The following is a 12,660-nucleotide window of genomic DNA, read 5'->3' as shown; positions in this document are numbered from 1 at the left end:
TCCATAAAGCTGTGTCTATATAAATAACTATAGTAGTCTAGAATCTCCAGTGGTGGAGCCTAAGGTTAATCTTATCTATTTTCTACACAAAATTATGTGTCAGAATGCAGCAAATCAATACAAGTAGAAAATCATTACGATTGTTCTCATAATAAAAACCAGAAGAAGGCATCAGACATCCAATTGGAGCATAAAAACTCCTTATTTTCAGATCTTAGAATTGTAAAATATTTTGACAATATAAAATAGAACAAATATTCTTTTCATATTTCTTTATCCTATTAATATTACAAAACACAAAATGATTTAATGGTTAATGTGAATCACGTTATTATAGTAATTCATCCATATCTTTCATGGGAAACACTCGTTGTTTAAATGAAGGAAAAATAGTATAGACTATGGTGATATGAGCGAAATTTGAATGATGTGTACAAAATAAAATAATTTAAGTCCTTAACCCACAAAAACTGATTTGGTTCACTTGTCCATTTCAGTTCAACACAAATAACTGAGTAGATTGTTCATCAAACACATCTCGATGTCTTGTATGAAAACGACGTGTTGGAATGACATTTTTTCACAAGCAGAGTCCTTTCTCGAAAACAGAACATGAAATATTTGGAAGACGTGGGAATGGGATGAAATCCGTTTTTATACCCTAAACATGTTGGGTGTCGTTTGTTACACGGGCTGCACTTTCCTGGGTCCGCACAGATCTGTTTATATTGCACATAATCACCTGCAATAAAGAATAAAATGGAATGGAAAAATGTTAAAGTGATTGCGGCCTTTTACTTATAAAGGGAATTCTATTGGTCATTATGGTCAAGGTAGGCTTTAAAATTGTAACGATCGGGTGACTACAAATTCTAACGATCGGGTGACTTCAGATTCTAAAGATCAATAGGCGACAGATTCTAAAGATCTATAGACCACAGATTCTAAAGTTCTATAGACTACAGATTCTAAAGATCTATAGGCTACAGATTCTAAAGATCTATAGGCTACAGATTCTAAAGATTATAGTCTACTGATACTAAAGATTATAGACTACAGATTTTAAAGATCTATAGACCACAGAATCTAAAGATTATAGAATATAGATTCTAAAGATCTATAGACTACAGATTCTAAAGATCTATAGACTACAGATTCTAAAGATTATAGAATACAGATTCTAAAGATCTATAGACTACAGATTCTAAAGATTATAGAATATAGATTCTAAAGATCTATAGACAACAGATTCTAAAGATTATAGAATATAGATTCTAAAGATCTATAGACTACAGATTCTAAAGATTATAGAATATAGATTCTAAAGATCTATAGACAACAGATTCTAAAGATTATAGAATATAGATTCTAAAGATCTATAGACTACAGATTCTAAAGATTATAGAATATAGATTCTAAAGATCTATAAACTACAGAATCTGAAAATCGTAGCAAAGGTGGGACAGGATGGGTTGTTTAAAAAAGACTTACATGGAGCTTTTGGTTCTTTTCTGGCACCACATTTTACATTTCTAAAGTTTTCACATCTTCCCGTTTTGGATGAGAACAGATCTGGATATGGACATTCTAAAACATATTTTGAAAACTGCCATGTACTTGATCGTTGAGAACAGTCAAAATACTGAGCGCAGCTTTCTTGACTCTCAATCTTAGCTCCAGGGTTATACAAACATAACATATCTAAATAATCTGAAATAATGAAACAAAAAGTTTAAAGGAACTGTGTCGACGTGGAATAAAGGGACCCTTTGACTCCACTTATAGCAAATTCGGGCACTTCTATATATATCATATGTCGACGTGAACATTGGGTACAGTGAGGGTAAAAGCTGGGAGAGCCCCGTCTCTTTTGTCTAGCTCAGGATTTGCAGTCTGACCATCATATCAGCATAAAGGTTTTTATCCATAGAATCCGAGGGCCCAGAATTGGTAAGTCCGTCTGTGAATGTATGGTTGGCTGAGAAAATTATTCAACATATCACTCATAAATTTTCACACCTGTTAAATTAATTAATGTACTACGACCAACAGTACTTACTAAATGGATTTTGAATGCAATCATTGGTACCATAGTTTTTAACATATTCACATGTTGATAGTACGGCATTGTAAGTCTGGGATGCCGGACAGTGGAAAGAGTAAGCAATTCCCGCACTGCATATGATATATCCTGAACAATCCCACGGTACATTCCTAGCGTATATACCTTCATCTAAACATAACCAATCTAAATGATACACTCCAAACTTTTTATTGGCTTCACAAAACGAAACCAAAAGAGGTGACACAAGAATTAGGAGTAATGTCTTCATTTTATCTGAAATGAATAAAATACATGACGATACATTAGATATCAAATAATTATATAGATGTCAAATATAAATTAGGCAATACCATATCATATTTGAATCAAACATATAACAATGAACTTAGCCTTATGATTTTACTATACCACATTAGATAATTATCAGATACGAATATAACAATCAGAATTCATGAATTTATTACACCAAATCAAAGAGTTAACAATCAAAAATCTAATAGCAAATATCAGATACATGTATTATGAAATAAATATCTTATATTAGATATCATATTTATACGATATTCAATATCAGATACATGTATTATGAATTAAATATTTTATATCAGATATCATATTTATACGATATTCAATATCAGATGCATGTATTATGAATTAAATATCTTATATCAGATATCATATTTATACGATATTCAATATCAGATACATGTATTATGAAATAAATATCTTATATCAGATATCATATTTATACGATATTCAATATCTGATACATGTATTATGAATTAAATATCTTATATCAGATATCATATTTATACGATATTCAATATCAGATGCATGTATTATGAATTAAATATCTTATATCAGATATCATATTTATACGATATTCAATATCAGATACATGTATTATGAAATAAATATCTTATATCAGATATCATATTTATACGATATTCAATATCAGATACATGTATTATGAATTAAATATCTTATATCAGATATCATATTTATACGATATTCAATATCAGATGCATGTATTATGAAATAAATATCTTATATCAGATATCATATTTATACGATATTCAATATCAGATGCATGTATTATGAAATAAATATCTTATATTAGATATCATATTTTGGGATGTTCAATATCAGATACATGTAGTATGAAATAAATATCTTATATTAGATATCATATTTAAAATATTCCGTTTCCAGTAAAAAGCGTGCGGATATCGGGTTTCCGGATTATCGGCAGCCGGATAAACGCGGCTCCACTGTACATGTATTATGAATCAAATATTTAACATTAGATATCATATTCATGTATTATGAATTGAAATAAAATATATTAGATAATATAACAGGTAAGAGTCAAACATATGATACCAGATATCAATTAAATAGTTTATATTATCATATATGAATTCGATATATCATTCTGACTTAGTGCACGAGGCTATGAATTGAATATTACGTAATATCAATGGTATTTATTTGCTATAACAATGGTACGGCTATCTATAATTGATGGATAGGACATTTCTGATAAACTGGTAAAATTGAATTTTAAAAGGTACATAATAGGTTATATTGATTGATCTTTACCTCTGATCAACTTGTCATAAAGCACACAACATATCTAATTCATGAAGCAGATTTAACCAACTTGATAATCTAAATGTATTCTCTTGACACATGTTTAAAGTTTTCACGACAATCTAGTATTATAATCGAATTGAACTTTCAATGTTTTATTGCATAACGATTGTTACCGGATAGTGGTTTTGTTACGGGAAAGAAGCTGGCACGACGCCCGACTTATTACATAAAACCGTTATTATAGAAAAAATCAAAGGCAATTCAATGTCCGTTAATGTAATGTTAATCTGTATAGACCTACTCATTGATCCGTTAAAGGGGTTGTAAAAAGGTTTTCTAAAAAAGAATTTGTGTATCTTGGAAACTGATAGAATCAATTTGCACCAGTCCAATTTTCGATAAAATTAAGTGTTTGATGAAGTCACTAATCGCTAAATATGCATTATCACATAATGTCCTTCGCTATTAGTGACGCCATCAAACACTTAGTTTCAGTGGAATTGCGGGAAACAAAGACGTCTGACTAAGAATTTGAATGATGCAAATTGATGCTATCTGAGTCCCCGATACACATAAATGTTTTTTAGAAAATCTCTTTACAATCTCTGTAAAAGTAATAGGCCACCAGATATAAAGACGCTCACAAAAACAATTATTTCGACCTATTTGATAGATCTGATACATTGTATTTTGTGAGAGGTACAATTGAGTAGGTACACCTGCCCTGTTATTTATAGTAAAAACTTATTCTAAACATAATTTTTTTTAACAATCTACATTTCCACTCTTTAAGGACCCTTAATGGGACAAGGCTACAACATCCAAAAATGAAACAAAGTTGAAATAAATCACTTTTTAAAAGAACGTGAAGGTATTTGACTGGATACGACGAGCAAAAAGTAAAAGCTTTATAATGATAAAGCAAAATAAAGCAAAAGATTAAGGACCAATAGCGAACATTACCTAAATTCAGTGGATGGATTTCCTCATTTTCTAGTGTCAAATTAAGCAAACTTTTTTGATGAAATGGTGTTTCTAATTAATTATCTTGTATTCTTAATCGTATCATTATGTTCTTATTGCATATAATTAAAAGTTTTAACCAATCATAAATGTCCATGTATGTACTTTTTGACCTTTCTTGATCGGTCACTCATTGGAATTCTGCTGGTAATTCTCTTCTTATTTAGCTAATTATGAATTAATTATGGACATGTGAGACAAACTGGTATTTTTCCAAGTCATTAGAAAACCTCTACTTTCTATTAATACAAGTATTAGCATTTTCATTTTAATAAATGAAAATAAGGGAACCCATCTTTAGTATATAACAGTACCTAAATACAGTTGGTTGTTTACTTCCTTTATTGTTAATATAGAATAGTACCTTAATACAGTTGGTTGTTTTTATATTTTATTGTTAATATAGAACAGTACCTAAATACAGTTGGTTGTTTTTATATTTTACTGTTAATATAGAATAGTACCTAAATACAATTGGTTGTTTTTACCTTTCACTATTAATATATAACAGTACCTAAATACAATTGGTTGTTTTTATCTTTTACTGTTAATATAGAACAGTACCTAAATACAATTGGTTGTTTTTATCTTTTACTGTTAATATAGAATAGTACCTAAATACAGTTGGTTGTTTTTATATTTTACTGTTAATATAGAATAGTACCTAAATACAATTGGTTGTTTTTACCTTTCACTATTAATATAGAACAGTACCTAAATACAATTGGTTGTTTTTATCTTTTACTGTTAATATAGAATAGTACCTAAATACAGTTGGCTGTTTTTATCTTTTAAAAGTTAATAAAGGACAGTACCTAAATACAGTTGGTTGTTTTTATCTTTTACTGTTAATATAGAACAGTACCTAAATACAGTTGGTTGTTTTTATCTTTTACTGTTAATATAGAATAGTACCTAAATACAGTTGGTTGTTTTTATATTTTACTGTTAATATAGAATAGTACCTAAATACAGTTGGTTGTTTTTATATTTTACTGTTAATATAGAATAGTACCTAAATACAGTTGGTTGTTTTTATCTTAATATTATGTTGCTCAAACTCGATGTAAAATTATTATGACTTACTTTAGTAGTAGTGTATCCTAAGGAGCTTTGTAAGTTGGGTATTTTCAATCCTCAAATAGACAGTCTTCATTGATGTGATCTGGTCATTAGTTAAAAGTACAATGCAGATGGCCCCACGACTGCCGTGTGTTTTAAACCAATTCACCAACAAACTACCTGTCTTTACTCATAAACAATCCAATAGATTCTCTTTGTGATTAAGGTCACTGCAATTATTGTAAGGGCAATATACTGCTCGTTATGTATGTCACTAGATCATGTAACTGTCATCTGAACTCTTTCATGTCATCAAGGGATTAAATCACCTAGTTTGTTCCTCTCCTCAACAAGATTATGATCATTATGATGTTTTAGGTGTCTGTACGTAACGACTTTAGTACATGGCATAAAAGCGTGATGCAATATGTCAATTATATCTTAAAACTGACATCAATAGTCCGAAACCATATGATCTACATTAAAACTTGGTGTCAATGAAATATACACAGAAGTAACTACACAACACAAAAACTCAATAAATTCTTAAAATGAAAAAAAAAATCAGGTATTTAGTTAAAATCTGTGTTCAATCTACTATCTAAAGCTTCATTGCATTTTTTAAAGATAATAAAATTATCACAAGGTTTCTAGCATTTTTATATCGGCTTATATCATCTTCTATATATGTGAATAAACTGGTTACCAAACATTATTTTGAGACTGTTAATCGTTTTTTAAAGGGGTACATAGAGTTTAAAAGTCTGGAAACCAGGGCAGAACTTTTCTCTCTGCTATCCCCCCTCCCCCGCCCCTTCAATAACTGAGGCTAGCCCGACAGCAAATTTTGGACGAAGATACGAAGACAAAAAGACAAAGGAGAAACAATAAGCGATCATCACCTTCAAAGTCGAAACAAGATCAATACAAATTGTTCTTCTACCACAACAGCACATTGGAAGGTTTCTTTGAAAATGGTCTTTCGTGTTATAAATATTTTGAATATATAAATATATATTGAGCCTAGGAAAAACAGAAGTTGTAAAACTGTCGGAATATTTCGGACAATATAGAATGGTTGACTGGCCAGGATTGACTCGTTTACGTCATGAGGACTAAGACGTTTACATTTGTAACTTTACATAAACACTACAGCTGTGAGACGGGTGTCTAGATCAAAATGAATGCACTCTGTACCACAAATATCCTATTCTTACTTCAACTAACATGGCATGTTTATGTTTCAGCGTGGCGAGCTGGTATATTATGTCGTAATATAAATTGAACAGATGATGTAATTTCAGTATTAAGGCATAACAAGGATAAGGAGTAGATAGTGTTTCTCTTCAACCTAAACTTACAAAAATTATTTTTCTCAACGCAAAGACATTAGTACTATTTGAGGCTGATATTTCAATTTTCTTAGAATTAATAGAAAAATACCAAAAAAATACTTGATTTGCCCTGTCTAATAGGTACAAATTCGAGATATGCATAGGTTAAGATGTGAGGTGTAGGGCTGTACCTGGTCATAATCTAAGAAAAATGATTTGTGTCATACAGGTTTTTTGGTTGGCTTAATTTGCCTTGTGTGTCACATTATTAGCATACAATTAGTTTTAATATAGGCTTACTAATTAATTGTGCATATCCAAACGACATCGAATAACTATTTGTATCTCCCGATAAGGATTCATTATTTTCACATTTTTGCTATTTACTGGCTATTTATGCATACCTTAATCCATGCAAGAGCCAACAATTTGTCTTTGTTAGCTTAAGGCTAGTGTCCATGGCACTAATTTGTACAATTACTTTTTGACCTTTCTTGATCGGTCACTCATTGGAATTCTGCTGGTAATTCTCTTCTTATTTAGCTTAAAAAAAACTTTCCAGCAGATATTGAAACCTCGAAACAAAAGTATTGCGAGATATATATATCTTTATATTTCCACAGAAAAAAATAATTTTGATATTTATAATTAAAGAACATACAAGAGAATTACAAACAGAAATTAGATACATATTATCATAGAATAACAATAAATCTAATATATTCTATCCTAGTTCGGAATTTACTGACTAAAAGTAATTTTTGCAGCGGTGGATACCTAGCAGGTTTCGGTACGTATAGATTCAAAATAAAACAAGTGGATTTGCAGGAAACACAGACGTCTGATTATAAATGGGAATGGTGCAAATTGATGCTATCAGTGCGCCAGATATATAACAAATTTTGAAAACCTCCTTACAATCTTTTTAATGGTATTAATTTTTCAATCTTTTAATCTTCATAAAAACAACGATGGAAATATTATTTTCTTCTGCGAGCTAATTTATAAATGTTAAAGAAACGATTTCCCCTGCTTAACAAAGAAAATGTTTCAAACAAGAGGAATGATAAATCGCCTCGGGAAATTATTAATTATTTCTTATGAAAAAAAAAGTTAAAAGTTAAAACCTTGAGGTCAACAACAAAAGGTCATAGACAATTTGTCTCCTAATTCAATTTCATCAAAATTTATTGAATTTTATAATAATTGACAAAACATTTTTCTTGAACTTAACTTGACATAAAATGCATTGATCTGTTTATTTAACTATCTACAGTTGACATATCGTAACTGTGTAAGATTCAATAAATAAAGTCATTGTTTTTCATTATGTTGAGTGATTGTCGTTTTAGTTAAAGTTATATTATTCACCACTGTAAAAACTTAATTTTAGTTGAATAACTTTCCATGAGGATCCAACGTCCGAATCCGATTTTTTGATTATTAAAATTACATATGGAATTTCGTTATGATCATCAGAACAACTTCAGTGGAATGGTGTCGTTTTTTTTCTAAACTCTTTGCTGTTATTTTCAAAAATTCAGAACGAAGGATACAACACAATAATACGTACTAATTCTTTCTATTTTAATTAGTTGCATACAAACTTAATATCGGATATTGATTTTGATAAGTGTTATGAGTAACTCAGTAGCCCCTAGTAACCCAGCTAGTAACCCCCTCCTCCCCTTCTTTTGTATTTATACTTTTTTAACTTTGCTTCTTTGTCATAGGTACAAGAATTTCTTTTTTTATGTATATATTTGTTTCACTTTAAGGTTTTTAGGGGTTTTGTGTCTTTATTTCTTTTTTAAGTTTTCTAAAGCTTGAATTTGTTTCCCTTTTTTTTTATTAGATCACCTAATTAGAGAAAGAATTAATTGCATTTCTTACCTTTCTGTTAATGTCGCCACGTAAATCTGGTGGTTTGTCTTAAAATTTGCTTTTATACTATAGTTTTTCTGCAGAATATTGTATGAGTAATAAAGAGTAATAAAGAATAGAAAACAGGAGGTGGAAATGTTGTGTAAAACAGTTCTTGTGTTAAACATGCTTAGTGACATATTCAATTAAACTATAAAACAATTATCCTGCGAAATTAAAAGCAGACTAACACCAAGGAAAAATGTATTTTCTTTTTAACGTAAGGTCAGAACGGGTGTAGCTGTCAGTTTAAGTGTTTCTGCAGTGACAGATACTCCATACTAATTAATTTATGAAGTTTGGATAATGAAGGTTAGACCTATGAAAAAACACCAAACAAAATGTCAAACATGTTAGAATAACTCCTCTACTTGTTTTACATACAATCGTGTGGGCGTTAATACGTAGTGTAGCGGGATCAAAAAAGAAAAAAAAAGACCTGTTCAGAAGAGGAAGAAAGGTTTTGCTTGGGAATTGAAAGAGAGATCGGTTGAGAAACAACCTTCAAAAGAAACTGGTAAAGGAAGTCCATGAGGTTTAGGGAAAAGAGTGATTATGAAGACTATATCAGAGGAAAACTGTGAAAATAAAATGAAGACGTTGGTGGGGGGTGGTAAGAGAGTCCCTGACTTAGGGGAGAGGAAAGAAGAAAAGAGGTGAGATGAGAAGAGTTGTCGAAAAGAGAAGAGACTAAAAAGAAGAGAAGGGACTGGAAAAGAAGAGAAGAGATTGGCAAGAAAAAGGGACCAAGAGAGGGCAGGAGTGAAGAGAAAAGAAGAAAGGAAAAGAGATTGGAGAAGACATTGGGAAAGAGATTGGAAAAGAGGAGAAGAGAATGGAAAATAGGCTGGAGAAGAGACTGAAGAAGAGGTGAATAGACTCAAAAGAAGAGCAAGGACTCCAAAAGAATAGACTAGAAAAGGGGAGAAGAGACTGGGAAAGAGACTGGAGAAGAGACTAGAAAGGAGGAGAAAAGACTGGGAAAGAGAAGAAGAGACTGGAAAAGAGACTGGAGAAGAGATTGGAAAAGAGGAGAAGAGATTGGAAAAGAGGAGAAGAGACTAGAAAAGAGGAGAAGAGACTGGGAAAGAGGATAAGAGATTGGAAAAGAGGAGAAGAGACTAGAAAAGAGGAGAAGAGACTGGGAAAGAGGATAAGAGATTGGAAAAGAGGAGAAGAGACTGAGAAAGAGGAGAAGAGACTGGAAAAGAGGAGAAGAGACTGGAGAATAGACTTGAAAAGAGGAGAAGAGACTAGAAAAGAGGAGAAGAGACTAGAAAAGAGAAGAAGAGACTGGGAAAAGGGATAAGAGATTGGAATAGAGGAGAGGAGACTCTAGAATAGACTGGAAAAGAGGAGAAGAGACTGGGAAAGAGGAGAAGAGTCTTGAAAAGAGGAGAAGAGACTGGAGAATAGACTGGAAAAGAGGAGAAGAGACTGGGAAAGAGGAGAAGAGACTGGAAAAGAGGAGAAGAGACTGGAGAATAGACTTGAAAAGAGGAGAAGAGACTAGAAAAGAGGAGAAGAGACTAGAAAAGAGAAGAAGAGACTGGGAAAAGGGATAAGAGATTGGAATAGAGGAGAGGAGACTCTAGAATAGACTGGAAAAGAGGAGAAGAGACTGGGAAAGAGGAGAAGAGTCTTGAAAAGAGGAGAAGAGACTGGAGAATAGACTGGAAAAGAGGAGAAGAGACTAGAAAAGAGGAGAAGAGACTAGAAAAGAGGAGAAGAGACTGGAGAATAGACTGGAAAAGAGGAGAAGGGACTGGGAAAGAGGAGAAGAGACTGGAAAAGAGGAGAAGCGACTGGAGAATAGACTGGAAAAGAGGAGAAGAGACTAGAAAAGAGGAGAAGAGACTAGAAAAGAGGAGAAGAGACTGGGAAAGAGGATAAGAGATTGGAAAAGAGGAGAAGAGACTGGAGAATAGACTGGAAAAGAGGAGAAGAGACTGGGAAAGAGGAGAAGAGACTGGAAAAGAGGAGAAGAGACTGGAGAATAGACTGGAAAAGAGGAGAAGAGACTAGAAAAGAGGAGAAGAGACTAGAAAAGAGGAGAAGAGACTGGGAAAAAGGATAAGAGATTGGAAAAGAGGAGAAGAGACAGGAAAAGAGGAGAAGAGACTGGAGAATAGACTGGAAAAGAGGAGAATAGACTGGAAAAGAGGAGAAGAGACTGGGAAAGAGACTGGAAAAGAGTTTGGAAAAGAAGAGGAGAAGAGACTGGGAAAAAGACTGGAGAAGAGATTGGAAAAGAGGAGAAGAAATCGGGAAAGAGGAGAAGACTATAAAGAAGAGAAGAGACTGAAAAGGATGGGAAGAGACAGGAAAAGAGGAGAGAGACTAAAAAGAAGTGAAGAAACTCAAAAAGAAGAGAAGATACTGGAAAAGTGGAGAATAGATTACAAATGAAGAGGAGAGACCCAAAAAGAAAAGAAGAGACTAAAAAGAAGAGAAAGAGACTAGGAAAGAAGAGGAAAGACTAAAAAGAAGAGAAAGAGACTCGAAAAGAAGAGAACAGACTAAAAAGAAGAGAAAGAGACTGGAAAAGATGAGAAAGAGACTCGAAAAGAAGAGAAAAGACTAAAAAGAAGAGAAAGAGACTCGAAAAGAAGAGAAGAGACTGTAAAAGAAGAGAAGAGACTGTTAAAGAAGAGAAGATACTCGAAGAGGTAGGGGTAAATTGGTTGGGATGATTTGAATGTCAGACCCTTGGACCTGCTTCTGTGACAGTTGCAAGTCAGGTTGAAAACTTTGCAGATACAATCAGGACCATTTATTTCTGAACCGTTAGGTTGGCCAAAAATTGAAAAACTCTTCGAGCTAGAAGGAAAGGGGAAAAGAGGGGAAAAAAGTCAAGATGAAAGAGACAGTTAACAGTGGTCTAGTTGGGTAGGATTTGTTAAATAGAGTTATTCCCCTTTGACCGTAATTGAAAACTTTTGGTTTACGGTTGTTATATCCATGATTGTAAATCGATTGATGTTTTCAAATTTACTTTTTTTGCAGTCACCTTTCGTCAGATACAGGCAAAATTCATGGCACAGGGACGACAGAGTCAGTTAACAGTGGTCTAGTTAGCTAGGATTTGTTAGAGTTATTCCCCTTTGACCGTAATTGAAAACTTATGGTATATTATGGTTTCAATATCAAAATGATTGTAAATCGATTGATGTTTTCCAATTTACTTTTTTGCATTCAGTTTCCGTCAGAAACAGTCCACTACAGTACTTAGAATAAACATATAATGGGCTTTTTTCTTGTCGGTGTAAATTTTCTAAAACAAAGAAGTCAAAATTTTCCTGTATCCTCAAATTTCCGTGATGTGATTGGTTGATAAGTAGGTCAGGTTGGGCTGGCTCGAGAATCGAGAAGTGCATGAAAGCATGCCGATTTTCTAACGGTATATTTGGAGTAAAGGCATGAATTGTGATCAAAACGAGTGAACAGATTAGCTCGGAATCGTCGTTAAGTAATCAGCGATGACAACTCAAGCCTCGGGATCGACATTGACAGCAGAGGAGTTGAAAGATTTGGAGGAATATGACAGGTTAGTTGAAGTTCTGACTTCTGTCCGGATTGAGACTGATTCTTTAGGTTAGGAGGATAAGTTTCAGGCCAGACAAATGGCCTATTTATTTGCATAATTTATTAGACTAC

The 12,660-nt window shown here is 32.6% G+C and overlaps 1 protein-coding gene across 1 annotated transcript; it reads right to left on the bottom strand.

Moving 5' to 3' along the window:
• Window positions 1-527: 527 nt before the first annotated feature.
• Window positions 528-2,333, bottom strand: LOTGIDRAFT_169029 (hypothetical protein; the record flags this gene model as incomplete). The annotated part of the gene is made up of 3 exons (XM_009067323.1): window positions 528-742; window positions 1,492-1,710; window positions 2,060-2,333. The coding sequence occupies 3 exons, from the start codon at window positions 2,331-2,333 to the stop codon at window positions 528-530; spliced, it is 708 nt and encodes a 235-aa protein (XP_009065571.1).
• Window positions 2,334-12,660: the final 10,327 nt, after the last annotated feature.

The sequence above is a fragment of the Lottia gigantea genome (genome assembly GCF_000327385.1).
Source record: "Lottia gigantea unplaced genomic scaffold LOTGIsca_81, whole genome shotgun sequence".
In the NCBI taxonomy this organism is placed as follows: domain Eukaryota; kingdom Metazoa; phylum Mollusca; class Gastropoda; family Lottiidae; genus Lottia; species Lottia gigantea.
This window is presented reverse-complemented; position numbering and strand designations above follow the sequence as displayed.